This window comes from Ochotona princeps, chromosome 10 (genome assembly GCF_030435755.1).
Source record: "Ochotona princeps isolate mOchPri1 chromosome 10, mOchPri1.hap1, whole genome shotgun sequence".
NCBI lineage: Eukaryota > Metazoa > Chordata > Mammalia > Lagomorpha > Ochotonidae > Ochotona > Ochotona princeps.
Genome location: NC_080841.1, coordinates 20,769,006 through 20,795,595, shown reverse-complemented (window position 1 = coordinate 20,795,595; position 26,590 = coordinate 20,769,006). Strand labels below are relative to the sequence as shown.

Genomic DNA, 26,590 nt, shown 5'->3' with positions numbered 1-26,590 from the left:
GGCCATTGTGCTTAATTGGGAAGTAAACCAGCAGATAAAAGATTTCTCCTCCTCTCTCTGTATCTCTGACTTTGAAGTAAAACAATTAAATCTTTAATAATAATAATAATAGAAATCTTAAACATAAAATTTTATACACTTTAAGAAAAAAAGACAAACATGCAATGAAAAGTAGGTTAAAAAAACACAAACAAGTGCTTAAAAGGGATACCATAACACCCCATAAACAAATGGAGCAGCCGGTTAAAGCTCCTGCCTGCCATCCCAGCATCCCATATCGGCACTCGTTCAAATTCTAGCCACTCCTCCCTTCCAGCTCCCTGCCAATGCTCTGGGAAAAGCAGAAGATAGCCCAAGTGTTCGGGATCCTACCACCCTTGTGGGAGACTGGGATGAAACCCCTGGCTTTGGGCTGGCCCAGTTCCTGCCACAGAAGCCATCTAGAGAGTGAACCAACAGACTCTCCCACTCTCTCTGTAACTCAAATAAAATAAACAGCACTTCCTTTGCTTCCAATCCACCTTTCTGTTAATACACCTGCAAGGCAGCATCTGATGGCCCAATTACATGGGTGTCATTTACTTGGCCAAATTACACAGATTCCTCCGGGTGGTAACCAGAATGGATGTTTGGTAAGTGAACAAGCATATGGAAGATCTCCCTCTCTGTTATCTTTCAAGTAAATAATTTTTTTAAAAGATTGTTTTAGCAACAAGGTAATCAACACCCTGCGAAAGGGAGCATTAAGAAGTCTGGAGGCATGGAGAGAGGGCAGAAAACACTGGTAATTCAAAGAGACGAGAACCTAAAAGTAAGGCAGTCAAAAGGGGGACATTAAAAAAAAAGGGGGACATTATTTGACAGAATTAAAAACAGTAATAAAAAGGAATATACTAACAGAGAAAACGGATACACAATGGCTAAAAACAGAAAATCAAAGGCAGCTTTTCACTAAGAATGGAGAATGACAATGGCTTGAGAGTAGAATCCAGTCAAAAAGTGACCTCTGGATGTGGCAGTGAGGGGACTGGTAACCTCTCCCGGCAGCTTCACTGAAGTTGGAGGACAGAAGCCCAACTGACACAGACTCAAGAATGATTCACACCAAGTAATACAGTTTTCTTTTTTTCTAGGCTGATTAAGACATGATTTTGTTTTCAAATACAAAAGGCTTACACACTTTGGGATTGCAATGGACAGACTGAAAATATGGGAGAAGGGATAATGGTGGATAAAGTTCCAAAACAGATGTGAAGGGATGGACAGGATCAAACATGCAGTGCCATGCACAGAACCAGAGCAGGAACTTCGCTTGCAATGGGATAGAGGCGTGACAAACAAGTATCTGCCATATACTAGCTACTGTGCAAAGTGCTGGAAGACACAAAATACATCATTCAGTCCCTGACTTCAAAGAGCTCACAGCTTAGTGAGCAAAAAATGCAGCAACTGTGATACAAAGTTCTAAGTACACACACACTAAGAAGAAAAGGGCAGGGAGGTGGGTGGAAGAGCTGGAATTTCAGGGAGCTGCTGCCTGATAATTTTTTCTGTGAAGTAGATGAGGTCATCTGCCAAGAATTCTAGGTGAGGTACTGTCAGGTGATGTGTAGAAAAGAAGTAATGTTCAAAATAGTCTCCCAGAAAACAAAACAGCAACTACATTTAAGACTTAACTGGTACAATAGTTAAGTTCTTTTACATAAATTTCCTCTTTGATTCTCAAAAAAAAAAAATCATAGAATTTTCATTTTTTTGATGAGAACCCTGAGACTTAGAGGTTAAAAACTGAAAAACACCAAGAACTAGCTGAGACTGGAAATGACAGCAGCCATGACTTACATAATTATACCATGTTCTCCCTGCTGTGCCTCTCTGACCAAGAACAACGACTGGCCAACATTTATAGAGCTCTGAAAGTTTTAGTAGAAGGACAGGGGAACGGGTAAAAAAATCAACTCAAGTAATTTGTCACTGGGTCCATGGCTTCTGGAAGCAAAGGTAAGACAAGTTGGGGTGGGAGGCAGGGAGGAAGATTCAAGGAATTTCAGGAACTTTAGCAGTAGAAAGAAATACATTGAATATAAAGTTGATGCAGAGTTAGATCTTTAAAACATGATTTATGGAAGAGTTTAAGGTGGTGACACAGACCAGAACAGGCCATGACACTGAGCTTCCGAAGAGGAAAGTATCATGAAACTGAATGAGGTCACACACACAGTAAATTCATACTTTGGATAAACTCACATCTGTTGCCTCCAATTTCAATGTTATTTTCATTATTCCCCAGCCACCTATACCTCAGAGGCCTCTAGCCAATACCATTCTGCTTGCTACAATTATGCTAATTCCTTGCCTTATGAGATAAAAGCATATATAGCAATTCAAACTTCTAATGACTTTAAGTCATTATTTTCATCACACTGAGGAATATGAATGCCTTCCTCTTGGAGATTCTTCCATCTTATTCTTTGCAGCAGTGTTCAATTTTCACTGCTGTTCAGACACCTGTTATTACTTTCTTTCTTTTTTTTTTTTAAAGATTTATTTTATTTTTATTACAAAGTCAGATATACTGAGAGGAGGAGAGATAGAGAGGAAGTGGAGCTGCTGGGATTAGAACCAGCGGCCATATGGGATCAAGGCGAGGACCTTAGCCACTAGGCCACGCTGCCGAGCCCTCCTGTTATTACTTTCGAAACGTGGTACAACATATAAGAAATAAAACATTTTCATGAAAAACTGGGTAACAAAACCAGAAAGCTTCATTTCACACCTAAAACTGTATCATTAAGGAATGGCTTTACTTCATTTCAATGGATTAACTACCAGGGGTCACAGCAGGACTTAAAACTTCTGAGTAGAGTAGTTAAGTAGAAACTTACTTAACCACTGCAAACAGAGGTTCCAGGTATTACATTTTCAAAAGCATCTAATTAGCACTGATATTTACTGCATCCTAAATCATTACATAAAGAAGTTTTTCAGGGTTGGCACTGTGGCACACTGGGTGTCATCTGTGACGCTCGCATCCCACAGGAGCACCAGTTCCAAGCTGCTCCAGTTTCAAATCAGCTCTCTGCTGAAGTTCCCGGGAAATCAGTGAAAGACAGTCCAAGTTATTGGATACTTATTACCCAGAAGGGAGGACCAGATGGCATTTCTGACTCCAGGTTTTGGCCTGGCCCAGCCCTGGCCATTGCAGCTATCTGTAGATAATTAACAGGAAGATCTCATATGTTCTCTCTCTCCCCCACAACCCACTCACCATTTCTACCTCTCTCTATAACTCTGCCTGTCAAACAGTGAAGAAACAAAACCAAATCAAAACACCGGAGATTAAAAAAAAAACTTTTTTAAAATCAAGCATCATTTGTTAATTCTCCGTTTTGTCAAAACATTACAAGTACTTCTTATCCTTACCTCCTTTTTGGCTTCTTTCTTGGGATCATAATCACTGTCATTCCCATCCATTGGGTGTGCTTCCTCTACATCATCATCACTGCAAAAAGACAAAGATTAGTAATGTCAATTCCCTTCTTTTCAATTCACTCAACTGCTCTCACAAACTGTAACCTCTCTTCTAATAATTTTACTGAATAGTCTTCAACAGAACTACAGTTGCTGGGAAGAGGAGTTTGTAATTTGGGTTTCTACTGTATATAGAAATATTTGCCGTTCCTGGCACATAAAAGCATTTTAGATACTCAGTGGGAAAAGGGTTTTAGAAAGAAACATCATTTAGGAAAAGGAACACAAAAACTTCTAATTTCAATAATTCAACTGGACGATAAAAACAGACAAAATCATAAAACTAAATGACAAACAACCAGAAAGATACAACCACAGTAACGAGGACTTCAGTTAATCGGGTAATTAAAGAAAAATCGTATTCCATAGACTATAATCTTAGTGTGTGTGGGATATGAAAAGAATCCATTTATGACTAGTTAAAAGGGTTGAAGAGGGGTCTTACTTCTGGCCACTTGGCTCTCCCTATCAGAGCAGAAACATGAATGGAAGGAATTTACAATGTGCTGTGACATATTATAAATCATTCTGCCTTAGGAAATGTAAGCTGTTCAATACAACACCCCTGAAAGTGTAACTATAACAGAGGCATCCAACCTACCTGTCTCCCTGGTTGTGTCTATTGGCTAGTTTACGAGCCTGGCGATCCATCAGACTTGTCCGGGAGCGCGTTTTTTTCCAGGAATAGTAATACTTTACAAGACTTGCAATTGTCTTATCTGGAAGCTTTAAAAAATCATGTTAATGTTAGCAACTGTAAACTCCAATTAACTCCACATATTTTGACATTAATCAGTGACAAAGGAATGAACAAAATTTCATACATACCTTTATAAATTACAGGGCTGAAAAGTGCTGGCAGAGTTACAGCAGCCTACCATACTAACGTCATTTTGAACGAATATTTCTATTTGTTCTGTGGTGAGGAGGGGCTATCACTAACTACGAGAATGCACTCATTCAATGTTTTCTTTAAAGAGCTACTCAGTTCTTTTATTTTATTTTGCTCTGTAAATTGGATGCTTTTGAGATACAATGCAAATCATTAAAAAATTCACCCGTTAAATATACAAGTTATTGATTTTCAGTGCATTCACTAGGGTAACAAAGTGGTACAGCTGCCACTCCTGTCTAATTCCAGAACATGTTCAACCTCAGAAAGAAATCCTACACCTACTGGCAGTCACTCTCCACTTCTCCTTTCCCCTGGTTCCTGGCAGCCACTAACCTAACTCTGTCTCTGGATGTGTCTATTCTAGACACTTCATAAGAAAGGAGCCACATGTTTTTGGCATTTTTCATTTTGCAACATGTTTTTAGGAGGAGCCATTCACACTTAAACACTAAGTTTTAAGATGGCAAATAATGCAAACAAATGTTATCCACCGGATAGTCTTCTAAATATTAAAACAACCCATGATCATGCACTGATCCATCATGCCACTAAACAAGGATGCAAACTGCCCATCAAAAATAGTCCTTTTAATTCATATAGACATATTTGCAAACATCACCTAATTTCTTTCCACTATATTTAAAGTGGTTTATATGAAGAAACTTTCTAGATTTCTGTCATTTTGACATAATACTAAAAGACTAAAAACTAGACATAGCAGTTTTTTTCTTTTAAAACAAAAAATCAGCATATCTGCCAATACTGAAACAAATCAGAAATGTTAAAAACTGGTTTTTATATCCAAAAAAGTATGAGACAGAAAATAAGATTTTAATTTCAGAAAAATAAAACATTTAAAGTTGTAAGTACGTTTTTCCCCTAAATACTAATAACTCAAACACAAACTAGTTTGTTATTGCAATAAAACAGCACATAACTCTCAGACAGCGGTGACTACATACAAATATACCAATTCTAAAATATTTCTAAAGATTAAAACCAAATTGAAATACTTTTATATTTAATTGATAGGGTATATTTGATAACAACCTAACATGTCTTTCATGTATGAATTATAGACCAAAATGACCATACCATTTGCTGGATCCTGTGAAAGCTCTTCCCGTGGAAACTAAACGCTTGTTCAAACAGGACTTTATCTTCCACTGTCCACTCATCCGGGAAGGGAGTGAAATTAGGGAGATCAGCGAGGGACTTCTCAATGTTATGTTTATGCCAGAACAACATGCCAAGTGCCTTTGAAGAGAAATAGCCCTCTTTGTTTTTAATGGACTTATGATCCATCACACTTAAGAAAGTTAAACACAAATTAGATTATAATCTTAAATCTATGACGCTAACCCAGATAAACACAATTTAAAGAGAACTGCTCACGAAGCATACCTCATTTAACTACTGGCTTAAACCAGGGCCTCAGCACATGTTCATACATGCTGTATTTGTTGCAGAAAGGAAAACCATTCAGCTGAGTACAGTGACTAATTTCTGAAGCATGCTAGCAGGCTACTATCAAGACTTCTAACCATGTCTTATGGTGAAGTTTGTCAATGGGTATAGGGAAATAGGCTACCAAGAAAATATCCAAGGGATTGACACTGTAGCCTAGCAGCTAAACTCTTCGCGTTGCATGGGCTGGGATCTCATATGGTGCCAGTTCTAATCCCAGTGGCCCCACTTTTCATCTAGTTCCCTGCTTGTGGCCTGGGAGAGTAGTTGAGGATGGCACAGAGCCTTGGGACCCTGCACCCATGTGGGAGACCTGGAAGAGGATCTGGGCTCCTGGCTTCAGAATGGCACAGCTCCAGCCGATGTGACAACTTGGGGAGTGAATAAACGGATGGAAGATCTTCCTCTCTGTCTCTCCTCCTCTGTGTATGTCTGACTTATCAAAAACAACAAAAATTCAGTACATCAATATTTGTAGAACACTACCAGTCATAACAAGAAGCAAAAATGCTCAGTCACTCCTGAGAAGAGAAACATTTACAATTTAATCTATGTTATAAGTTCGTTACAGGTTAAGCATTCTCAAGAAGTAATAATACCTTCACTGCAACTTATTTTGTATTTGAAAGACAAATACAGAGATAAAATGAGACAGATCCTCTGTCCATTGGCTCACTCCCTAAATGGCTGCGACTACTAGAGCTAGGCTGGTTTGAAGTGGGGAGTCAGAGTCTTCTTTTGGGTCTCCCATGAGGGCACAAGGGCCCAAGGATTTAGGCCATTCCTTGCTGCTTTCCCAGGCCATTAGCAGGAGGCTAAATTGTTAGTGCAGCAGCCAGGACACAAACCGGTGCTGATGCGGGATGCCAGTGCCACAGGCAGAGGATTAGCTTGTGATGTTAGCATGCCAGCTGCATTCCAACATATTTTTTGAAGAGTTCCTTATTGTCACAACATACACAGTTATCACAATAAATATATAGAACTTCAATAACTTGAATATGAATCAAGTCTTAAGAAAAGTCTTAAGAAATGGAGTCTCCAAATTTTGTAACTTGCCCCTCTATAGTAACCAGTGCAACTGCAGGTACTGAGTATCATTTAGGGGATAAACTTGCATTTAGAGAGACGTAACTTTAACAGTGAGATTTAATGCTATTTTATATACTTTGATGCTAGTCCTTTAAAATAAAAATGAAGGTGTCACCTCTGGGCCTCATGTGGACCAGATCAGGGAAAAGCCAGGCTGGGCTTTTTGCTACTGGTGCAAACTACAATTAGAGTGGGTGAGGGTTGTTTGGGTTTAGCCATATATCAGTTTGCAGAAGCTGGCACTGGGGGCTAATTCTGTGAAGTCAAACCACAGAACCACCTGGAGAGTGCATAATCCGGGAGTGGGAGAGGTCTGGGAGGGAAATGGCGGGCTCCTCCCTCTTGAGTTACCACTTCCACGGGAGGGCACAAAAACTAGGAGAGGGGCTGGGTGGCTAGAGAGACACCCAACAACCTCAGTGAGGGCTGGATAGTTGAGCTGGTTAGATGGAACTAAGCTTTAATACCCACTGACATGTACAAGAGCCGAATGGGATGTGGGACAACAGACTGGACTAGTCTGCTACACATACTGGCAAACCAGGGTAGGGGGTGGGCCTGGTGGGGGTTACTGTGGGTCACTCCGACTAGGCTGCAGCTCACACTGGTTTACGTGAGGGCTGAGTGTGTGCTGGGCAGAAGCAGACTGGACTGCAACACCCATTGGTTTGAGTGGAGGACAGGGCTGGAGACGGGTCCAATCCAGCAATTGCAACCACCAGCTGATCGGGGCGATGGACTGTGCCAGGTCCTGTACTTGCTAGTACATACAAGAATCTGGTCTGGGAACATCTCAGACAAAGTTTCTTTGGGGACGCCCCCCCCCCCCCCAATCGAACTGCCGGATTCAGAACCATAACCATGAAAAGACAGGACAGAACAAGTCAGTCAACCACCTCAGCTATATGTCAGCAGTGAAAAACTGGGCAAATGGAGACTCTATGATGGACTATGTCAATCAGTGGATTCTTCAACGAGATTGTGGTGAGACTGGCAGCAATTCATAACTGTTGAACTATCAAAACTACTTGAGCAAGAACCTTGGAGCATGCCCCACATCAGGGACCTGGGGTGGGTGGAAGACTGGGTGGGGCTTCTCCCTTAAAATCCCCCTTTACTTCAGATATTTTTCCTGTAGCCCTTGAACCTTTTTACCCTAATTAACTATGTAGGTTGCAAAAAATACAATAAAAAACGGCAAAAAATAAAAAAAATAAAAATGAAGGTGTCACTATTGCGGCATAACAAGTTAAGCCACCACTTACAATGCTAGCATCCAATACAGAAGTGCTGGTTAGAGTCTGGGCTACTCTGCTTCTGATCTAGCTTTCCACTAAAATGTCTGGGAAGGTAGAAAACTGGGACCCTGCCTCCCACATGGGAAACCAGGATGGAGCTCCAGGATCCTGGCTTTGGGCTGGCCCAGTCCTGGCTACTGCAACTATTTGGAGGGTGAACAAGTAGATGGAAGATCTCTCACCATTGTCTCTCCTACTCTACCTTTCAAATATATATATACATATATATATGTATATATATATTTTACATTTGTTATAAATGAACATATGTGCAATCACATCTAAAGAATTAATTCTACCAATTTTAAATAGAAAGGACAATATTTTAAAGCAAAAATTGGCAGAGCCTGGCACAGTAGCCTAGTGGTTGAAGTCCTCGCCTTGAACGCCTCGCGATCCCATATGGGTGCCGGTTCTAATCCTGGCCGCTCCACTTCCCATCCAGCTCCCTGCTTGTGGCCTGGGAAAGCAGTTAAGAACAGCCCAAAGCCTTGGGTCCCTGTACCTGCGTGGGAGACAGAAAAGAAGCCCCTGGCTCCTACCTTCAGATTGGCGTAGCTCCAGCCATTGCGGCCACTTGGGGAGTGAATCAGCAGACGAAAGATCTTTCTATCTGTCTCTCCTCCTCTCTGTATATCTGACTTTCCAATAAAAATAAATAAATATTTGCCTCCTGCCAAAAGGCAATCCAAAGTTTTAAAACTGACAAAAAATGTTAATTATGTTTACATCCAAAAAAATAAACATCTCAATTTAACAAAAAATAATACTTTATTATGTTACTGACTATAAAATTAGCTCTTGATAACTTAGCTTATAGGTATTTTCATCTTTTTTATTTCTCTAATCTATTCTTTTATTAATTCTAGCAAAGGTTGACATAATACTTAACTGAAATAAAATTTAAGAATTTTGTTTCATTTTTCCATAGTCTCCATTTTCACATGACTAGAGATAAAGATCGTTAAGATGGTTCACTTTACATGAAGACTATACTTGAATACATCCTTTCTAAGTTATTTAGCAAAAAGAACCCCTTTCTGAAATATCTGAAATTTGTCATAACCATTTCTTCATATTTAACTTTCAAATCAAAAATACTCTTAATTTTTCCATAAATTTTAAGAATAAAAAAAATCCTATCCATGTGTATTTACCCTACAATACATCAAAAAAACTGCTTTTCATTTTGGTAATACTTCAGACTAAAACTTTGAAAAAACAGAAACAGGAAATAGGAATAAGAGAAAAAAAGAGGTCAATACTGATAAAAGCAAAATTCTTCTTTAAAAACAAATCCTATTGATCCTATCTTTTTCTTAGCTCTTGAATCTTATTTTATTTATCTGTTTACTTTTCTCCTTTTTAGCTCCTGAATCTTGTTTTCTCTTATCTATTTATTTATTTAATTTTTCTCTGAAAAGCAGAGACAGAGAGATCGTACACAGTGGTTCACCCCCTATCTGCTCAGTGCAGCCGGGCCTGAGCTAGGCTGAAGTCAGGAGCCCAGAACTCAATCTAGGCTTCCGACAGGGGTGGCAGGAACCCAGTGCACTGGCCATCACATGGTGCTGGGGTGGCGAGGAGGAGACTGACCTGAAGCAGAGGGGCAGGGGCTGGAAGCAGGCAACCTGACATGGAGAGAGGTCCCAAGCTGCACCTACTACGCCCAAGACCTCCCCTAGCAGATGCTAAAAGGTCAGACTTCGCTGGTTCGGTTAAGCCAGCCAAACTTACGCAGTTTCTTAGAGCAAAAACAATGCTGAGGGCTCTTTAAATGTGATAAGTAATGAAACCAACCTTACTCTTAAAGTTTCAGTACATACCTGTTCCACATTGTAGCCATGTTTCTCCTTCGCAATGGCAATATACTCATCCACTGTAATGAAACAACATGACTATTCTCATTTACTTCAATGTCTGAGGTCTATTTTGTATTAACATCACAAAATAGTTTATAATTCAAGCTTTTTTTTTAAAGTTAAAGCCACATTCCATGAAATGCTATCAAGAAGGGATTTACATGAATAGAATTAGAAACCATCTCATATAAAATTTTACTTAACATGATTTATCTCTGTGATCATCTATCACATATTAAAGCTAGTGATAGGACTATAATTATATTTTGTATGCAGATAAAGATCAATTGATGGGCAGCCATCAGAACTTAATTGTAGTAGAAAATACTAAGATGTTTTGATTTTTAGTTACAATCTTTTTCTGAGGAGACACAGCTGTTGAGGATCCTCTGTCATATTTAAACTTGATCTAAAGTCTTTACTATCCCATTTCTGGCTGTTGCATAAAGAATAGGTTTATCTGTAACTGTACCAGCTACACATAAAAATAACACAGTCAGTACGCTTCAATATCCCTAAGGTTTTCTTCACTTATTCCTCTTTAACATACAAAGGATATTTTTATTTTCATGTACTCTCCATATATAGATAAAGCCAAAAGGACAATTTAATGATAATTCTGCTATTCCCAGGCCTCACTGCTGAAAATCTGCCTGCCACATTCAGCAAGACTGCTTTATGTAAAGTTCCTATAAACATTCCTTCTTGATCCTTCAGTCATTTTTACACAAAATTAATTCTTTAAACTTGTTTTTGAGATGCAGCGGTTAAGGTTATGGTCAAGATGCTGGCACAGCTAGTCTAATTGGGTTTGACTCTCAACTTATTACTAGTTTTTTTGACTGTGATTAAGTAATCTGACCTTTTCATACCTTGGTTTCTTCACTCCAAATTAGTGATAAAAACAGTTAGCTTCCTACGATTAAATGAGTTCATATTTGCGAAGTGCTCAGAATATCATCTGGCACATTTTAAGTACTTTACAAATATTTGCTGTTTCCTGTAATGACAGTTTAATATAAGAACATGCTATAACAGTAATACAACTTTTAAGTTTTTGGCACTAAAAAAAAGAAATCCAACTATTACTGCTTTCTCTGTACGTGTGTTTAAGAATCCTTAACACTTAAATAGATGACAGGTCCAAATACATGTTGATTACATTTAACAAATGTAAAAATGTTTTCATTTTAAAAGTGTTTTCTTTTTTTCCTTTTTTTCTTTTTCTCCTTTTTCTTTTCTTTCTTTCCTTCCTTCCTTCCTTCTTTCTTTCTGTCTGTCTGTCTTTCTTTCTTTCAACTGTGACACAGAGAAAGGAAGACAAGCAAAGAGATTTTCCATCCACCGGTTCACTTGCAAAATGGTTACAAGAAATGGCAGGCTGAACCCAGGGGGCTAGAATTCATTCCATCTTACTCTCCCACATGGGTGATAGGGATCCAGGTACTTAGAGCATCAAGTGCTCTTTATCAGGTGCTTATGTAGAAAGGTGCCTGGGAACAGAGCAGCTGGCACTTGAACCAACATTCTGATACAGGATGCTGGTGTCTCAAGCAGTGGCTTGACTTGCCAGGCCCCACAAGACTTTTTTGAAAAGGCTTCCTTAGTGACATTAACAGAGGCAGGGTTGAATGCCACTGATCTAAACTTTCAATTGGATAGTCCAAGTGGTTTCACACTTTGAGGAATCACTGGCTTTCTTGATTTTGTTTTCCACTTGGCTAAGATGTGTACTGCCATTATAAAACAAGGCCAAAACAACAAATGCAAGCAATGGTCCTTGCTTTGTGAATGGAAACTTCTGCCTACAAGAACTGAACCCTGAAAGCTCACAGTCTCTTTTACGTTCTTAGTATATAGTCCTAGTTCAAATGATCAATTTTATATTTTCTGTTAAGAGTGCTTTAAGAGCTCACAATTCCTAGATTACCAGCTAGATCTTTTGGTGAGGTTCTATAATTCTCAAATAGGAAGAACGACCACATGTGCATCAGCATATTCAAGTTTTAACCTTTGGTCCTTTCTGCATCAATGAGCACGATTAGACTTGCTATGTACATTTCCATGGACTAAATAAACCATAATGGGACATCTTTAAGAACTTAACGAGTATTAACATATTTTACAGCTGCTCAGTATTTAATAAAGTCAATGAAAACCAAATGGAGGGATGGGGATCTTAGTGTTGTTACCTGCACGTTTCCTATATCTGATGTGCCGCAAAGGATCAGGTCCGCTACATCACACTGAAGTCTAAAGCCACACATGATTCAAGAAGTGCATGGTCATTGATCCAGAAGGTCTCCGTCCAGAAATGGAGAGCACAGAGATGACCTGGTGGCTGCTGAAGTCAGTTCTTTCCCCTTTCCTCTTTAAAATGGTAATGACTGTGGGCTCTCTGGAGTTTGAAGGCATGTCTTTACAGCTCCACATACTGAGGAAAGGCCTGTGCAGATATCTACATAGTAACTCCCTTCCCTGCTTGAGGATTTAAGCAGCAATGCCATCAGATCCTAGGTTTTCCATTCTTCATGAGCCTGACACAAGTTGGCAAAATCAACCCACTATCTTTCAAAAGGAAAAACGTTCTAACAAAACAACCCTCCATTAAAAAACAAAACAAAGTCCCCATCATTTTCTTAGCAGAGTCCAAAAGACTCTAAAAAACAAGTATGTTACACTTTGAGTTGGCTAACAAATCCCTGTTAACAGCAAACATTGGATCTTGGAAAACTTACATTTGGCATCTGGGATACTGTGATATGGAGACCATACAAGCATTCCTCCATTGTCTTTATCTGTGTACTTTGTGGCACCTGGGGAAAAATTCAGTTACTTTGAATATGATAGATTTTGTTTATATTCAAAACAAGGTATTAACAAAATATGCTTTGGGCCCGGCAGCGTGGCCTAGCGGCTAAAGTCCTCGCCTTGAATGCCCCGGGATCCCATATGGGCGCCGGTTCTAATCCCGGCAGCTCCACTTCCCATCCAGCTCCCTGCTTGTGGCCTGGGAGAGCAGTTGAGGACGGCCCAATGCATTGGGACCCTGCACCAGCGAGGGAGACCCGGAAGAGGTTCCAGGTTCCCGGCTTCGGATTGGCGCGCACTGGCCCGTTGCGGCTCACTTGGGGAGTGAATCATCGGACGGAAGATCTTCCTCTCTGTCTCTCCTCCTCTCTGTATATCTGACTTTGTAATAAAATAAATAAGTCTTTAAAAAAAATATGCTTTGTTTTTGTTATTGTATAGTTCCTGTAAAGAGAAGTAGGAAAAGCACAGGGGGAAAAAACAAAGGCAAATAGGTTTACATTAAAGATAATAAACACTTTGTTTATAAAAATTAAGTTGTCAGTCCTCAGCACAGACTGACATGAGTGAGAGCCAGGATGAGTGCAGGCCAGGCCAGGTTGGACCTCAGTGCCCACCAGTTCACATGAAGTCTTGGGGTAGGCCAGGTTGGGCCAGGAATGGACAACAGCTGGGACTGGGGGCAGGCTGGCTAACCCAGGCTGTAGCAACTACCAAGACTGGGTGGTGGTCATCTCAGGCTGAGTTTCAGTAACTGCTAGAACTGGGGCTGGGAGCTAGCATGGTAGGGGAATACTGGGGACTCCCTTGCTGAGTCAGTGCTTCCACTGGTGAGCATGAGAGCTGGAACTGGGGGCAGGCTAGTCTGTCGCACCCATCAGCATGCACAAGAGCCAGAAAGGGTGCAAGTCAGCCAGGCTAGGCTGCAGCACCAGCTGGAAAGTACAGAGACTGAGTGCAAGTCTTGTCAGGCTGGACCTCATTACTCCCTGGCAGGCACAAGATCGGAGCTGGGAGCAGGCCTGGTAGGAGAACTGTGGGCACTTTCTTACTGGTGTGTGCAATGCCTGTTGGTGAGCATGAAAGCCAGGTCTGGGGATGGGCCAGACTAAACAAGGCAGCAGCATCTATTGGCATATGTATGGGCTGGATCTGGGAGCAGGTTAGGCTGACCTTAGTCATAACACATGCAAAAAACCAGTGCTGCAGGTGGCCAGGAGCAGGGAGCTCTTGGGGCTACTGGAGGTCACCTCAACTAGGACACCTGCTGGTGCTTGTGAAGACTAGGCCTGTGGTGGACTGGTCTAGGCCAAAGCACCCATCAGTTCACGTGAAAGAACTAGATGGCTGTATCTACTGGTATGGGCATGGCACTAGCAGCATTAGCTGCACTAGCTGGAACACACAAGATTCAAGTTTGAGGTCACCTCCGGTAAGGTTTCCTGGTAGACTCCTCAACAAGACCGCTCTAATCCCAGCCACAGGGAAAAATTACCATGTAAGTGGTTTGGTCTTGGAGTTCATGTATTGGGACTGGAACTCCTCAGCTGCTGATGCCTGTACAGTAGACAACATGCCTGGATGTACACAGGGCACTTGACAGCCAGCTCATCTAGGCCAACAGAGAATGCTGAGTTTCTTGTCGGAGGATGGAGAGCAAAACAGGTTGGACCACTCTCCTGGCAAGCTCTACATGTTCCTGGGTCTGCAGATGCACTAAGGTAGACTTTACCAGCTAACAGTTTTTAGAAAGATTTTCCTCAACTCTGATGTGCAACAAAGTCAATGAAGTCTCAGAACTATCAAAAAATCACTCAAATAACACCCCTGGAACACTCTTTCCCACACTGGGGTCTCTAAGGCATCATTAAATGACTGTCCCCTATCCCCAGGTGCTGATGTAGCTTGACAGCAAGGAGCAGCCCCCATGTCCTCCTCCTCCTCCCCTGTGAACACAGGAAAAAAAGCTGAAACATCTGCCCCACTCACCCTCCTCACCTTAATCAGAGACCCATATGTGTGTGCGTCCCGCTCAACCATGTAAGCAATATTAAAAAGGAAGTTCAAAAAAGAAAAATAAGGTAATTTTGAAGATAACTGACAGCCTTTACACTTTCTAAAGCATATCACTGGCAAAGTAATAAATCTGATTTAACCATCTATGTATTACTAAAGATCATCATTAGAAACTGATTTTGGAAGCTGGCCTCATGTTCTAGTGGTTAAGCTGATGTCTGCAACATTTGCATCCTATACTAGTGCCAGTTTAAGGCTCAACTGTTTCATGTCCTATCCAGCTCCTTGCTGATGCACCTAGCAAAGCAACAGAAGATGGTTCAAGTCCTTGGGCTCCCATACTCACATGGAAGAGCCAGACGAAGCACCTGGCTTTGCCTGGCACAATCCTGGCTGCTGCAGTCCTTTGGAAGAGTGAACGAATGGGTAAGAGATCTGTGTGTGTCTCCTTCTCTCTGTAACTCTTTCAAATAATGATAATAATAACCTGATTCTTCTTTTTTTTAAGCCAGAGAACACATCATCCAACTTTTATTTATTTATTTTGAAGGCGGAGATATAGAGAGATTTCCCATCTGCTAGCTCACTGCCCAAATACCCTTAGTAGCCAGAACTGGGCCATGTTACTACCAGAGTCGAGAACTTAACCCGGGTGTTCCTCCTTCAGTGTCAGGGACTTATTTAATCCATCGCCTCAGGTCTCTCAGAGTACATAACAGCAGAAAGCTGGTATCAACAGTGGGACCAGGACTCAAACCCAGGCACTTGGTTAGGAAATGTAGGTGTCCCAAGTGACCTGTGCCCAACCCCCTTATGTTCTATATCTAAGCCAACCAATACTGTTATAATTTGTTAAGTTTTTGTGACTTTTTATTGTTTTCCTAAAATTTTTCTTAAAATTGTTTATTTAATTATCTGAAAAGTAGGACAGAGAGGGAGGTGTCCACCTTCTCAGTCAGTTCAAATGCAGGCAACAGCTCTAGCCAGCTAGAAGCAGAAGCTGGGAGCCAGAAACTCAACACAGGTTTCCTATGTAGATGGCTGGAACCTAATCACTTGACTCATCACTGCTGCCTCCAGCAATCAAGCCAGGAACTGGTACTTTGGCTTGGCTAGCTAATCTTCCACCTTAAGAGCCAGCATCCCATATAAACGCTGGCTTGTGTCAAGGCTGCTCTACTTCTGATGCAGCTCTCTGCCTGTGGCCTGGGAAAGCAGTAGAGGACAGCCCAAAGGCTTGGGACCCTGCACCAACATGGGAGAACCTGAAGAAGGTCCTGGCTCCTGGCCTGAGAACATCTCAGCTCCGGTGGTTAAAGTCATTTGGAGAGTGAACCAGTGGATGCAAGAGCTTCTTCTTTGTCTCTCCTTCTCTCTGTAAGTATGCCTTTCAAGAGAAGCTTTAAAAAAAATAAATCAAGCTAAGGTATTTAAGTAAAGGACATGGGCATCCAAAATAATGGCATCTTAATTGCTGGGTCAAATGTCCATCCCTCTTATTTTTTTTTTAAGTCTTATTCTTTGCAAAGAGCCTGTTAGCTATTCATTTTAAGCATAATTCTACTTATTAATTTTATATTAATATTCACACTAAAATAAAAAGCATAAATGCTAATACAATTTCTTAATGTAATCTGAGAGTCTATTTCTAATCTGGAAGCATAGTAATCTGATTTATTTCTAATCAGTTATAATCAAGAATGAAAGGTCAAGCCTTTTTGTAAATATGTGTACACTAAGAATTAGCAGAGGAGCTGGCACTGTGCAACAGTCAGTTAAGCCACAACCTGTAATGCCATTATCCCACAATGACTTGAGTCCAGCACTCTGCTAATGTGCCTGGGAAAGCAGCGGAAGGCAGACTAAGTCCTTGGACCCTAGCATCTAAGAGGGATACTCAGATGAATCTCATCTCCGGCTTCAGACTGACCTGGAACAGACTGTTTTGGTCATTTGGAGAGTAAACCGTATCAGATGGAAGATCTCTTTCTCTAACTCTGCCTTTCAAATAAGTAAATCTTACAATAAAAATGAGTAAAATGAAGGCAGGTACTGAGTTAAGTCCCTGCCTGCACACCCTCACTCTTTGGGAGCGTGTCAGTTAATAGTCCAGAATTCTATGTTTCTAATCCAGTCTCCTGCTAATACACGTGAGAAACAGCAAGTGATGTCGCCAGTGCTTGGGCTGGCGACCCACACCCCCACATGGAGATCCAGACAGGGTCACAGCTTGCCGGGCGCAGCCTGGCCCAACCCGGTGGCTGTGGACACTGAGGAGAGTGAATCAAAGGGTGTACCACCCTCCCCACCCTGCCTTCAACTAGATGAAAATAAAAAGTTGGACACAGCTACCAAGACACATGTTCTGTCTCTTCACTACTTAAATGGTCCTTTCCTGGCTTCTACCTAATTCTCAGCTTCATTCAAATTAATCAAAACTACCAACAAAGCTTTGCCACCACATTGCAAGATAATTTATCTATGAATAAATAGCTGATGTGCATGAAGTAGTTATCTATCAACAGTCAGAATTCACAAAATTCAACATTATTCTGCAGTTAAACTGCAGTCACCAGTCCAAAAAAAAAAAAAAAAAACCTTTCATTTCCACGAGTAAGGGACTTATAACCATAATTTCCATTTGGAGATGCTATCTATCAGCCAATAATTTAGCATCATTCAACAGTTTTTACTTTGGAAAAATCATAAATGGGGCCAGTGCTGTGGCATAGTGCTTATAGCACCTGTGGCACCAGCATCCCATAACGGCACCCATTTCAGTCTTGGCTACTCCACTTCTGACCCAGCTCCCTGATAATGTGCCCACAAATGCAGTAGAGGATGGCCAAATATTTGCAGGTGCCTGAATCCACATGGGAGGCCCAGAAGCTCCTGGCTTCGGACCAGCACAGCTCTGGCCATTGCAGCCACTCGGTAAGATCTCTCTCGGTGTAACTCTGCCTTTAAATAAATAAATCTACTTTAAAATTATTATAAATATTCAACCAAAAAGCAATCCTGTATAGCTAGTAAAACATGAAGCTAAAAATCACTGTATCATTTTACATTTTGCAGTAAGGAAAACCTAAGGGTGGAAAAAAGATAGAGACACTATCAAAGAACTAGAAAAACCAAAGCTACAAAATAAAACTTTTTAAAATTTTATCTTTAATAACAGAAAACAGAATTTTTTTAAAATTTGGAAGTTGTTTACTTGAAACTTACATTCACTGAAGAGACTTTGGAATCTGTTAGTTTCAGTGAAATAAACCCTTAATTTCTATCCTGTAACATGAAACTTATTCTCTTTTGCACAATGGATTGAAGCAGTAAGATCTTAAATCCTACTCATAGAACATCAAATGCAACAAATTGGGTCTCAATACTTAGAACATCATGTTGTTCCTTGTATATCATTCTTGTGTTACAGAAATCTGAATTAAAAGGCATCCCTAATTATGTCTTCTCAAATGAATATTAAATTTTTGTGTATTTCCTCCCAGGAATAACATCAACCACACTTCCCAAAAAATTCTCAGCTTTATAACTAAGGGCTTATCTGACAGAAACTGGCATCTGGGTTGTGTACACAAGAGCTCTTCCGCTGTGGGGGCCGGAGGGAAGCGCTGGGTGTGGGGTGCAATCCTGACAGCAGGCAATGCCTAAAGTAAGCACTTCAAGGTTCTCTGCCTAACTCGGAACTGAACTCCACTATGTCTGATGATCTGTATGTCATCTAAACTGAAGAAATGACTGAGGGCTACTTCAGGGTCATGGTTCTGTCACCTGGGAGCTGACTCACCTTGGGTAATCTACTTGAAGGGTCTGTGTCTCAGTTTTCCTCATCTCCAAAAACAGGGATAAGAGAATCCACCTCAAAGAGCTGCTCAAAATCTAAATACTAGACACAGAACCATTGTATAAAACTTTAACATAATTGCTACATGCTTATGGAAGACAATTCTTTAAGTTGGGTTCTTTCCTTATTTTAGAAAGGTGTCATCTTCCTGTATCAATCAACAAATTAAAAAGAGATGAACAGAAATCTCATGGGGCCTTAACTCAAATGACAGATACCCTCTTTTAATCTACCCCCTGAAGATAGTAAATGGCTAAAATGACCTTTTAGTTTTTCTGACCTGATTGATCACACATAAAAGGAGAAAACAACCTGTCTATTAAAAATAAACATCCCCCCGGGATGAATCCAATAGTTTTCCCCTTGCCATTATAAAAGAATGGACAAAAAATATTTAAAGGATATAAACCAAATGGACAATATTTATACTTTTACCTCAAATGGTGTGATACTTAGAAATAACACTGAGACTCAAATCTGACTCACCAACAAAAGAACCGAACCTTAGAAGTATACTAACTTCTGAACAGCTGAGAAACAAAGCAAAACTTAGGCAACAAGTTACTAGAATTTTAAAAGACCACAGTAGGGTGTCAGTTGTGAAAAGGAAACAGTCTTTAATTGTTAAAACATTTAAAAAGCTTAATTCCTATGAAATAATTTATTTAAAAAAATCTGCAGTTGGCAAAGTACATTATAAGATGCTGGTACAAAACCAACAAATAAGAAAAATATATATAATTTGATACACTGCCCTAAGTGAAATGCCTGGCATATATATAGTAAGCATAGTGTAAGAATAACTGTTGGTGGTTTAAGCAGGTTGGAGACAATTCCTTTCTTCAATTCTTTTTTCTACCCTGGAAGGGTTTCTACTTACCTCCAGATATTTCTACATCAATTGAAAATTCCAAAAATTTCAATAAAAATATGCTGCATTTTATATTCTTTTTATTGAAAGTCAGGACTCTGGTGGAGAACATGGAACAAATACATAAAAAAACTTAAATAACTTGAGAATATTAAATTTGCCTCCCAGTATTTTTAATGACTTATATTCTAAGTCTGAAATTATATACTTAACAGCAAATTCAAACGAGGAATAGACAAGACTTTCTTAGGGTACTGGGCATGACAGCATTCTAGGGGAATTAAGTTATGATACTTTCAAGCTTCCATGTGACAATGTTCCTATCCTTGTAAGCTATACAGGGGCTCCCCCTTTACTCATGGTTTTGCTTTCTGCAGTCAACTATGGCCAAATCTATCTATCTATCTATCTATCTATACATACATACATACATATACATATATACTGGAAAATTCCTGAAGTAAACAATTCTGAAGTTTTAAACTTCAGACCTTGCTGAGCAGTGTCACGAAATCTTGTTCCACTAGGGACTCAGTTATCAGACCTTGGAGAACAGCAGTGCCTTGTGTTCAGATAACCCTTTACAATGGCCCCAAAGCTCAAGCACACTGATGTTGGCAATTCAGATATGCCAGAGAGAAGCCATCAAGTCAACAAGGAAACATTTTTTGACTTGAGAAAAAATAAAATGTATGCTGGGATGGATAAGATCTACTGTAACGACTGCTGTTGATATTTCTGTGTGTAATTTATAAATCAAACTTTATCGTAAGTACGTACGCACAGAAAAAAGAAACACTGTGTATATAACATGGTTTGGTCTTATCCACTTTCGGACCGAAAGGGGGTCTTGAAATGCATTCTCTTTGGGCATGGGGGACTACGGAATGCTCGCTCTACTTCCACCAGCCCTCTTCACAAACACTTTTCCCTCACTTTACAAAGCCTTGCCTCTCATCATCCCAATACATGACTCCGAATTTGTAAACCTCCAGGGTTCCAGCCAGGATATCACTACAGTTCACCTCTACTCAGGGGCTGAAACCACCAAATGCTAATAAACTACGCATTAATTCAAGCCAGAGATAATACAGCAACTAGAGGCTTACAGTAACAACAATACACATGAGGAACAGTACAGAAGTAGAGAAGCAGATCATGGGAAAAAATACTTTTCAAGCACAAAAATGTATTATGGAAGAGAAAGCTCCAAGGGAGCTTTCAAAGACAAGAAAGTGTAAACTTTTGGGCTTTGGGAGATGGCCTGTGTCTCCCCAAACAGGTACTAAAACATCACAGTAGTATCTGTATTTAGTTGGCTGCATTAGTAAGGGCAAAGTAACTTTTAAAGTGTTCACATTCTCAATATACCAAAGATTATATTCTTTAGTTATTTAAACTAACAAATCATGGAAAAATGGAATCGGAAGGTTAAGTTTCTTTTGGTGCAAAAAATGCTTTAAATCAGACCAGTTTTTTCCTAATCGTATCTTCATAATGTGCATTTTCTACAAACTCACTAACTGCATATTATTTTTCACTTCATCTTCTCTCCCTTTTACAAAGAAACTGAGGTTGTAGCGGTCAGGTTGTTGTAAGTCACCAGGCCAGGCTGGCGTCCAGTCCTGTGGGGTGACTCTTCGCCACAACACCACACAGTCAAGGTCTAGGAGACATCCACAATGCCAATCAGTAAATGACAAACATATTCTAGCAATGATGCCTTAATTAAGGCAAACTGTCCCTGAACTTCTGACTTCAGAAATTCCAATAAACTCCAATCCTGCCATTTTCCAAGATAATCAGTTGAGCCTTCCATAATTTATGCATTTAATTTCTATTATCACCACCATCATGTCTTCAATAAAAATATCCTCCATAAGGATCTTCTTTTAATTTTCCTCCTGATCATAACAGCAGCTAAGAAATTTCTTATCCAAACGACTTGCAGGAATACGGGCAGATAATCTTTATAAAGATGAGCCGAATTGCTTACACAAGGATGACAAAATGAGGCACAAGAAAGGAAAGCTAAGGCCATTGTTTTCCATCACTAATAAATATTTCTTTTCCACTATTTTCTGTCACAAGGCAATGTGTTTTAAATTTTCAGTTACCCGCACTGAACTGATGTGAAATAAAAGCTACACAACAACAGTAAAATATCTGGAATAAAACAGCAGCTGTACTATGCTAAATGGTACAGGGGTTCAATATTTATTTGGAAAAAAGTCTAATAACTGATAATCAGTTTACCTAACAAGTCTGACCTACAAAAATATAAAAAATATAAAAAGTCCATCTAAGTTTAAGTAGTAACTGGTTTTAGTCATGTCCTTCCATTTGGTATGCTTTGGGGGATTATTAAACACAAAGTGAACAAATGAATTTAAAGAATATTTTTATTCTTATTGTGGTAACAAATATCAATTATAGGCTGACTAGATAGAGAATCTGACCATTTTAAAAATAGCATTTCCATTCTTTATCCTCCACAAATACACTACTTGTTTCATTGAAATGAGCTGATTTTTAAATTTTGAAATATGTTAAATAGTTGACTCCAATTATTAAAAACTGGTCAGGCATGGGTAAGTATTTTGAGACAAAGTAACTCTAAGACCCCTATCAACCTGCCTGTAACTACCTATGAAGTAAATACATTGCCTAATGGGATCAAGTGTTGTAACCTAGAGGGTGAATCAAGGCCAGTAGGCCCTATGAGCATTGGCTCTCGACCCGGCTACTCCACTTCCTATTTAGCGCCCTGCTAGAGATCTGGGAAAAGCACTGGAATACGGCCCAGTACTTGGCCCCTGCCACACCCACAGGAGACCCAGATTAAGTTTTTCTCTTCCTCTGTCTCTGTAACTCTTTCAAATAAATAAAATCTTAAAAAATAAATAACAGGTATGTCTACAAAATCAGGAAAAAGTCCTGGTTTCTGAGTTCTAACGTGGAAGTAACTTTATCAACACACGCCAAAAAGCGTGCAAGGTACTCAGCAAGAATCAGGTGTTAATTATCACCAGGATCATTATTTGTAGCTGTGAAATTCAATCTTTCCCGAAAAACTGCCACACGCTCATTCATTCCTGATACAAACTCCACTACCTACAGATAGGAAATACTACCCACAGATAGGAAAACTGAGGCTCTGGGAAGGCCAGAAACAAGCTCAGAGTGCAAAAATAAAACAGCTTGGGGATGGAATCCGGCCTATCTTAAAACAAAGTGTTCTTTCTGAATGTCAAGCTCAACCCTGAGGCAGCAGGGATAATGTGGAAGTGCAGCTCGCCTAGCAGCTACATCAATAAAGAAAACGAGTTTCACAGAACATTTAAAAAGTATCTGAGGCCCAGCGGGACACATGGCTAACTTCCATCCACACGTATTCATAGGCATGTCACTTGCAGGGCAGCCCGAATCCAGAATGCTTCCTTGCAACATTGCTCCTTCTGCTCCCAAGGACTAGCTGCTACATTTACAAACTCTTTACCAGAACTCTGTAGCTGCCTTAATGGGGAGAGCAGAAGCCCAAACAGTCATCGACACCCTAACCATTACATAAGCAAGCTCTGCCCCACCCCGAATAAATGCCGAGTGGCAAGCGCCCCCCCCCCATTAAAATCTGACAGTGAATTGAAGGATCCTGCAGACACACTGTCTTCAAGAGGGGTCACTGGAGAAAAAAAAAAGAACTGGTCCACTGAAAGGAAAAGGCGGGGGGCCTTTCAAAGCCCGTCTGTCCACAGCCTGAACCGAGCAGGGTGGTCTGGGCCAGGGAGGAGGAAGCGCGCCGCTCCGAGAGGCTCCAGCAAGGGCGCCTCCATATGCGGGAACTCTCGCCCAATCCCTGCGCAGCCTGCGATCCCGTGACCGCCGGGGGAGCCTGTTTGGAGAAAAGTAGACAGGGAACCCGCAAGCTGGCTTGGCAGAGGCTGCTGGAACCTGGCTGCTCCGGGAGAAAATGTCTCCTTGGCAGCCGTGGCCACTGTCCTGTGGCCTCACTACGCGGGGTGGGCCAGGCGTGCCGCCCCGCGTCTGCCCCGCCGGTCCCCACCCTTTCTGCACAGCGCCCACATTGCGCCAGGGATGCCACCGCTGCCGAAGCCACCCCACCCGGGCAAGAAGGAAAAGGAGAGCAGCCCTGGGTCCGCGCGTGGGGCGGCTGGGGCTCCGGGGCCGCCTCTGTGGCCATGGACATCTTAAGGTCCATCCACACACAGCCCCACACAGCCTTCTGCAGTCCTCGGCCCCCCTCCCCCCCCTCCCGCAGCCAATCCTCCCCACCCTGGCCTCGGACCCCCGACCCTACACGGCAGGTCGCCTCCCTCCACTCTCCCCGATCCCCGCTCCGGGCTCGGGATGGAGGTGGCGGTGCAGACAGGCGATGCCACCGGCGGGCAAGTGGCCTCCAAGGGAAACCATGTTAACCTTGCAAAGCACACATCTGCCCACACGCCCTGTGACACAGCCCGGCCAAGCCTGACAGCCTTCCCGGCCAGAGATGCATGCCCAAGCCCGGCCCCGTTTCCCCTCCCAGCCCCACTCCCCGGACACCCCGACCCAGCTCAGACAGGGAGGGGTGAGGGGAGGAGGGAAGGAGACAGGAATTTGCTTAAGCAAATGTATCTACCTGGATCAAATTCAGGGATCCGAGCTTGGTATTCAGCCCCGACTCTCATCCCAACATCTGCAAAGCAATGCCAAAAATATATATATAAAAAAAGAAAAAGGAAGGGAGGAGATTAAAAAAAAAGACACACTTAATAAAAAATAAAAATTGCAGAGAGGGAAGAGAAAGAGCGGCGGGCGGATGGGAGAGATACTAACTCCGGGCGCTCCAGGAGGTGGCAGCGGTGGGGGCGGGGAGCGGGGTGGGGGGGAGGCGCGGAGGGCTGGGCGCGGGCGAGGGGCGGGGGTCGCGGGGGTTGCTGCTGCACTGCACCGGGAGTTCGCGGCTACCGCAGCGCCCGGGCTCCGAGGGGAGGGAGGGCGCGAGCGCGGCGCGGGGAGGGGGCTGGGGGAGGGGTGGAGGGAGGGGGGCAGGCGGGCTGGCGGGGAGGAGTTCGAGGCTACCACCGTGCTCGTCGTCGCTGCTGCAGCCGCTCTCGGGCTCCGAGTAGTGCAGCCCGCCGTTAGTGGCCGAGGCGCCGCCACCGCCGCCCGCCGGGCTCTTGGCGCTGCCGTTGGCCGACCGGTTCTTCCCCAGTAACTCGGGCCCTTTCTCCATCATGCCGGGCATGGCAGAACAGGGGAGAGGGGAGGGGGGGTCACTGAGGGGCAGAGGTAGGCGTCAGGGTGAAGGGGGCGAGGGCTCGCGAGCACGGGCGGGAGGGAGAGGAGGAGGAGGAGACGGCGGCGGCGAAGGAGGAGGAGGAGGAGAGTGTTAATATGGAGCCGCCATAACCGCCCCGGTCCGGCGGTAGCGCAGTCGCCTCACAACAACCCGCCCGGGCCCCGCCCCTCTCCCCTCCTCCCTGCGCCGCCGCCCGCCCCGCGCCGTCCCGGGCGCCCCCCGCGGCCGCGCCGCGCTCTACGCCGCCGCCGGGATCACTCCGCCCCGCAGGGAGGTTCCGGCCGCCGGGAGGTGGGGAGACGACGGCTGAGGGGACTGAGGGGGCGGCGGGCCGAGGGGGAGGGCCGGGGAAGCCCGGCTCGCCGCCCGTCTCGAGCGCGTCTGGCCCGAGCGCGTCTGCCATCGCCTCCGAGGCGGGGCCGCCGCCCGGGCTACCTGCCTGCCGGCCTAGGGGGCCCGGGAGGCTGCGGGACTCTTTGCCCTGTCAGGGCGGAAGCAACGCGGGCAGCCTGGAGCAGGGGGAGCCCTTGGCCACCCGGGCGCCGAGTCGGGGCACGTGGGGACCGCGGGCGCGGCTGCAGGGCCCGGGCTTGGGCGGTGCGCGGCCCTCCGTCAGGCGCTGCGGCAGCCTGGCTGCGTGGAGCGGGGTGCGCGCATCCTGCAGGGGCGGTCGACGGGGTTCCGAGGGCCGGGGCAGGAAACGCGGCCCTGCTGCTCTGGGCGTTTCTGCCCCAGGGTCCCGGGGCACACACGCCGCCTTCCTCTTCTCCCACCTTCCTCTCCTTCCCTTTTCTCGCTGCCTCGGAGCCTGTGGCTCTTCCCGGGGCCGGCAGAGAGCGGTGCTGACCCGGAGGCCATGAGCGATCAGCTCCCGAGATGCTTTTCTGAATTGCTTTAGGACTCCAGAAATGGGAGCTGCATTTATTCATTCCGGAGGCTGCCTGACCTTGAGGGGCGATTGAAGCTCTCCTGCGTGAGGACGAAACCAGAGAGGCAAACAGTGGAAAGGGAGCCGCCTCCCTGCCCAGGTGCAAGAATTGACTGGTCCTGGAGGTGGAGATGGGCTGTCACAGCTTGATGTGGTTTTGTAAAATATGGGCGTCTTAAAACTTCCATTCTGTTTCTCCACAAATAATCTTGTTATTTTAATTCAATCTAGTTTTTCTGCAAGGAAATGAATAGCCGGTTTCTTCCACATTAGGTTTTCCACTGTAAATGAATACGTTGGGTATTATTTATTTTGATTGGAGAAGCAGATTTACAGGGAGTAGAAGAGACAGAACTTTCACCTGCTGGTTCACTCCCCAGAGGCCACAATGGCCAGAGCTGAGCTAATCCGAAGCCAGGAGTCAGGAGCTGTTTAGAGTGTCCCACTTGGATGCAGAGTCCCAAGATTTTGGGCTGTCCTCAACTGCTTTCCCAGGCCATAAGAAGCAGGGAATTGGAAGGGAAGTGGAGCAGCCAGGACATGAACTGGTGTCCATATGAGATGCCAGCACTTGCAGGTGGGGGGTTAACCAGCCCCCTGGGTAAGTTTTTTTTTTTCCTTTTAAGATTTATTTGACAGGCCTGAGATGGATCCCAAG

At 43.1% G+C, this 26,590-nt stretch overlaps 1 protein-coding gene across 16 annotated transcripts in view; it reads right to left on the bottom strand.

The window, feature by feature from the left end:
• RCOR3 (REST corepressor 3) overlaps positions 1 to 25,161 on the bottom strand; it is a 56,898-nt gene extending 31,737 nt beyond the window's left edge. For 10 of the 16 annotated variants that reach the window (XR_009246169.1, XR_009246167.1, XR_009246168.1 and 7 more), the window contains exons 1-7: positions 24,785 to 25,160; positions 24,342 to 24,398; positions 12,884 to 12,961; positions 10,110 to 10,162; positions 5,522 to 5,683; positions 4,133 to 4,257; positions 3,424 to 3,502 (exon numbers count right to left, since the gene is read on the bottom strand). Coding sequence is in view for 13 of the 16 variants with exons in the window: in XM_004578672.3 (XP_004578729.3) it covers positions 3,424 to 3,502; positions 4,133 to 4,257; positions 5,522 to 5,683; positions 10,110 to 10,162; positions 12,884 to 12,961; positions 24,342 to 24,398; positions 24,785 to 24,950 (720 nt within the window). In the remaining 3 variants the exon portion in view is untranslated. Of the gene's footprint in view, positions 1 to 3,423; positions 3,503 to 4,132; positions 4,258 to 5,521; positions 5,684 to 10,109; positions 10,163 to 11,017; positions 11,146 to 12,337; positions 12,592 to 12,883; positions 12,962 to 24,341; positions 24,399 to 24,784 lie in introns of those variants that run through there. The other 6 variants (XM_004578671.3, XM_058669150.1, XM_004578673.3 and 3 more) reach the window with 5 other exon arrangements.
• Between the last annotated feature and the right edge of the window lie 1,429 nt (positions 25,162 to 26,590).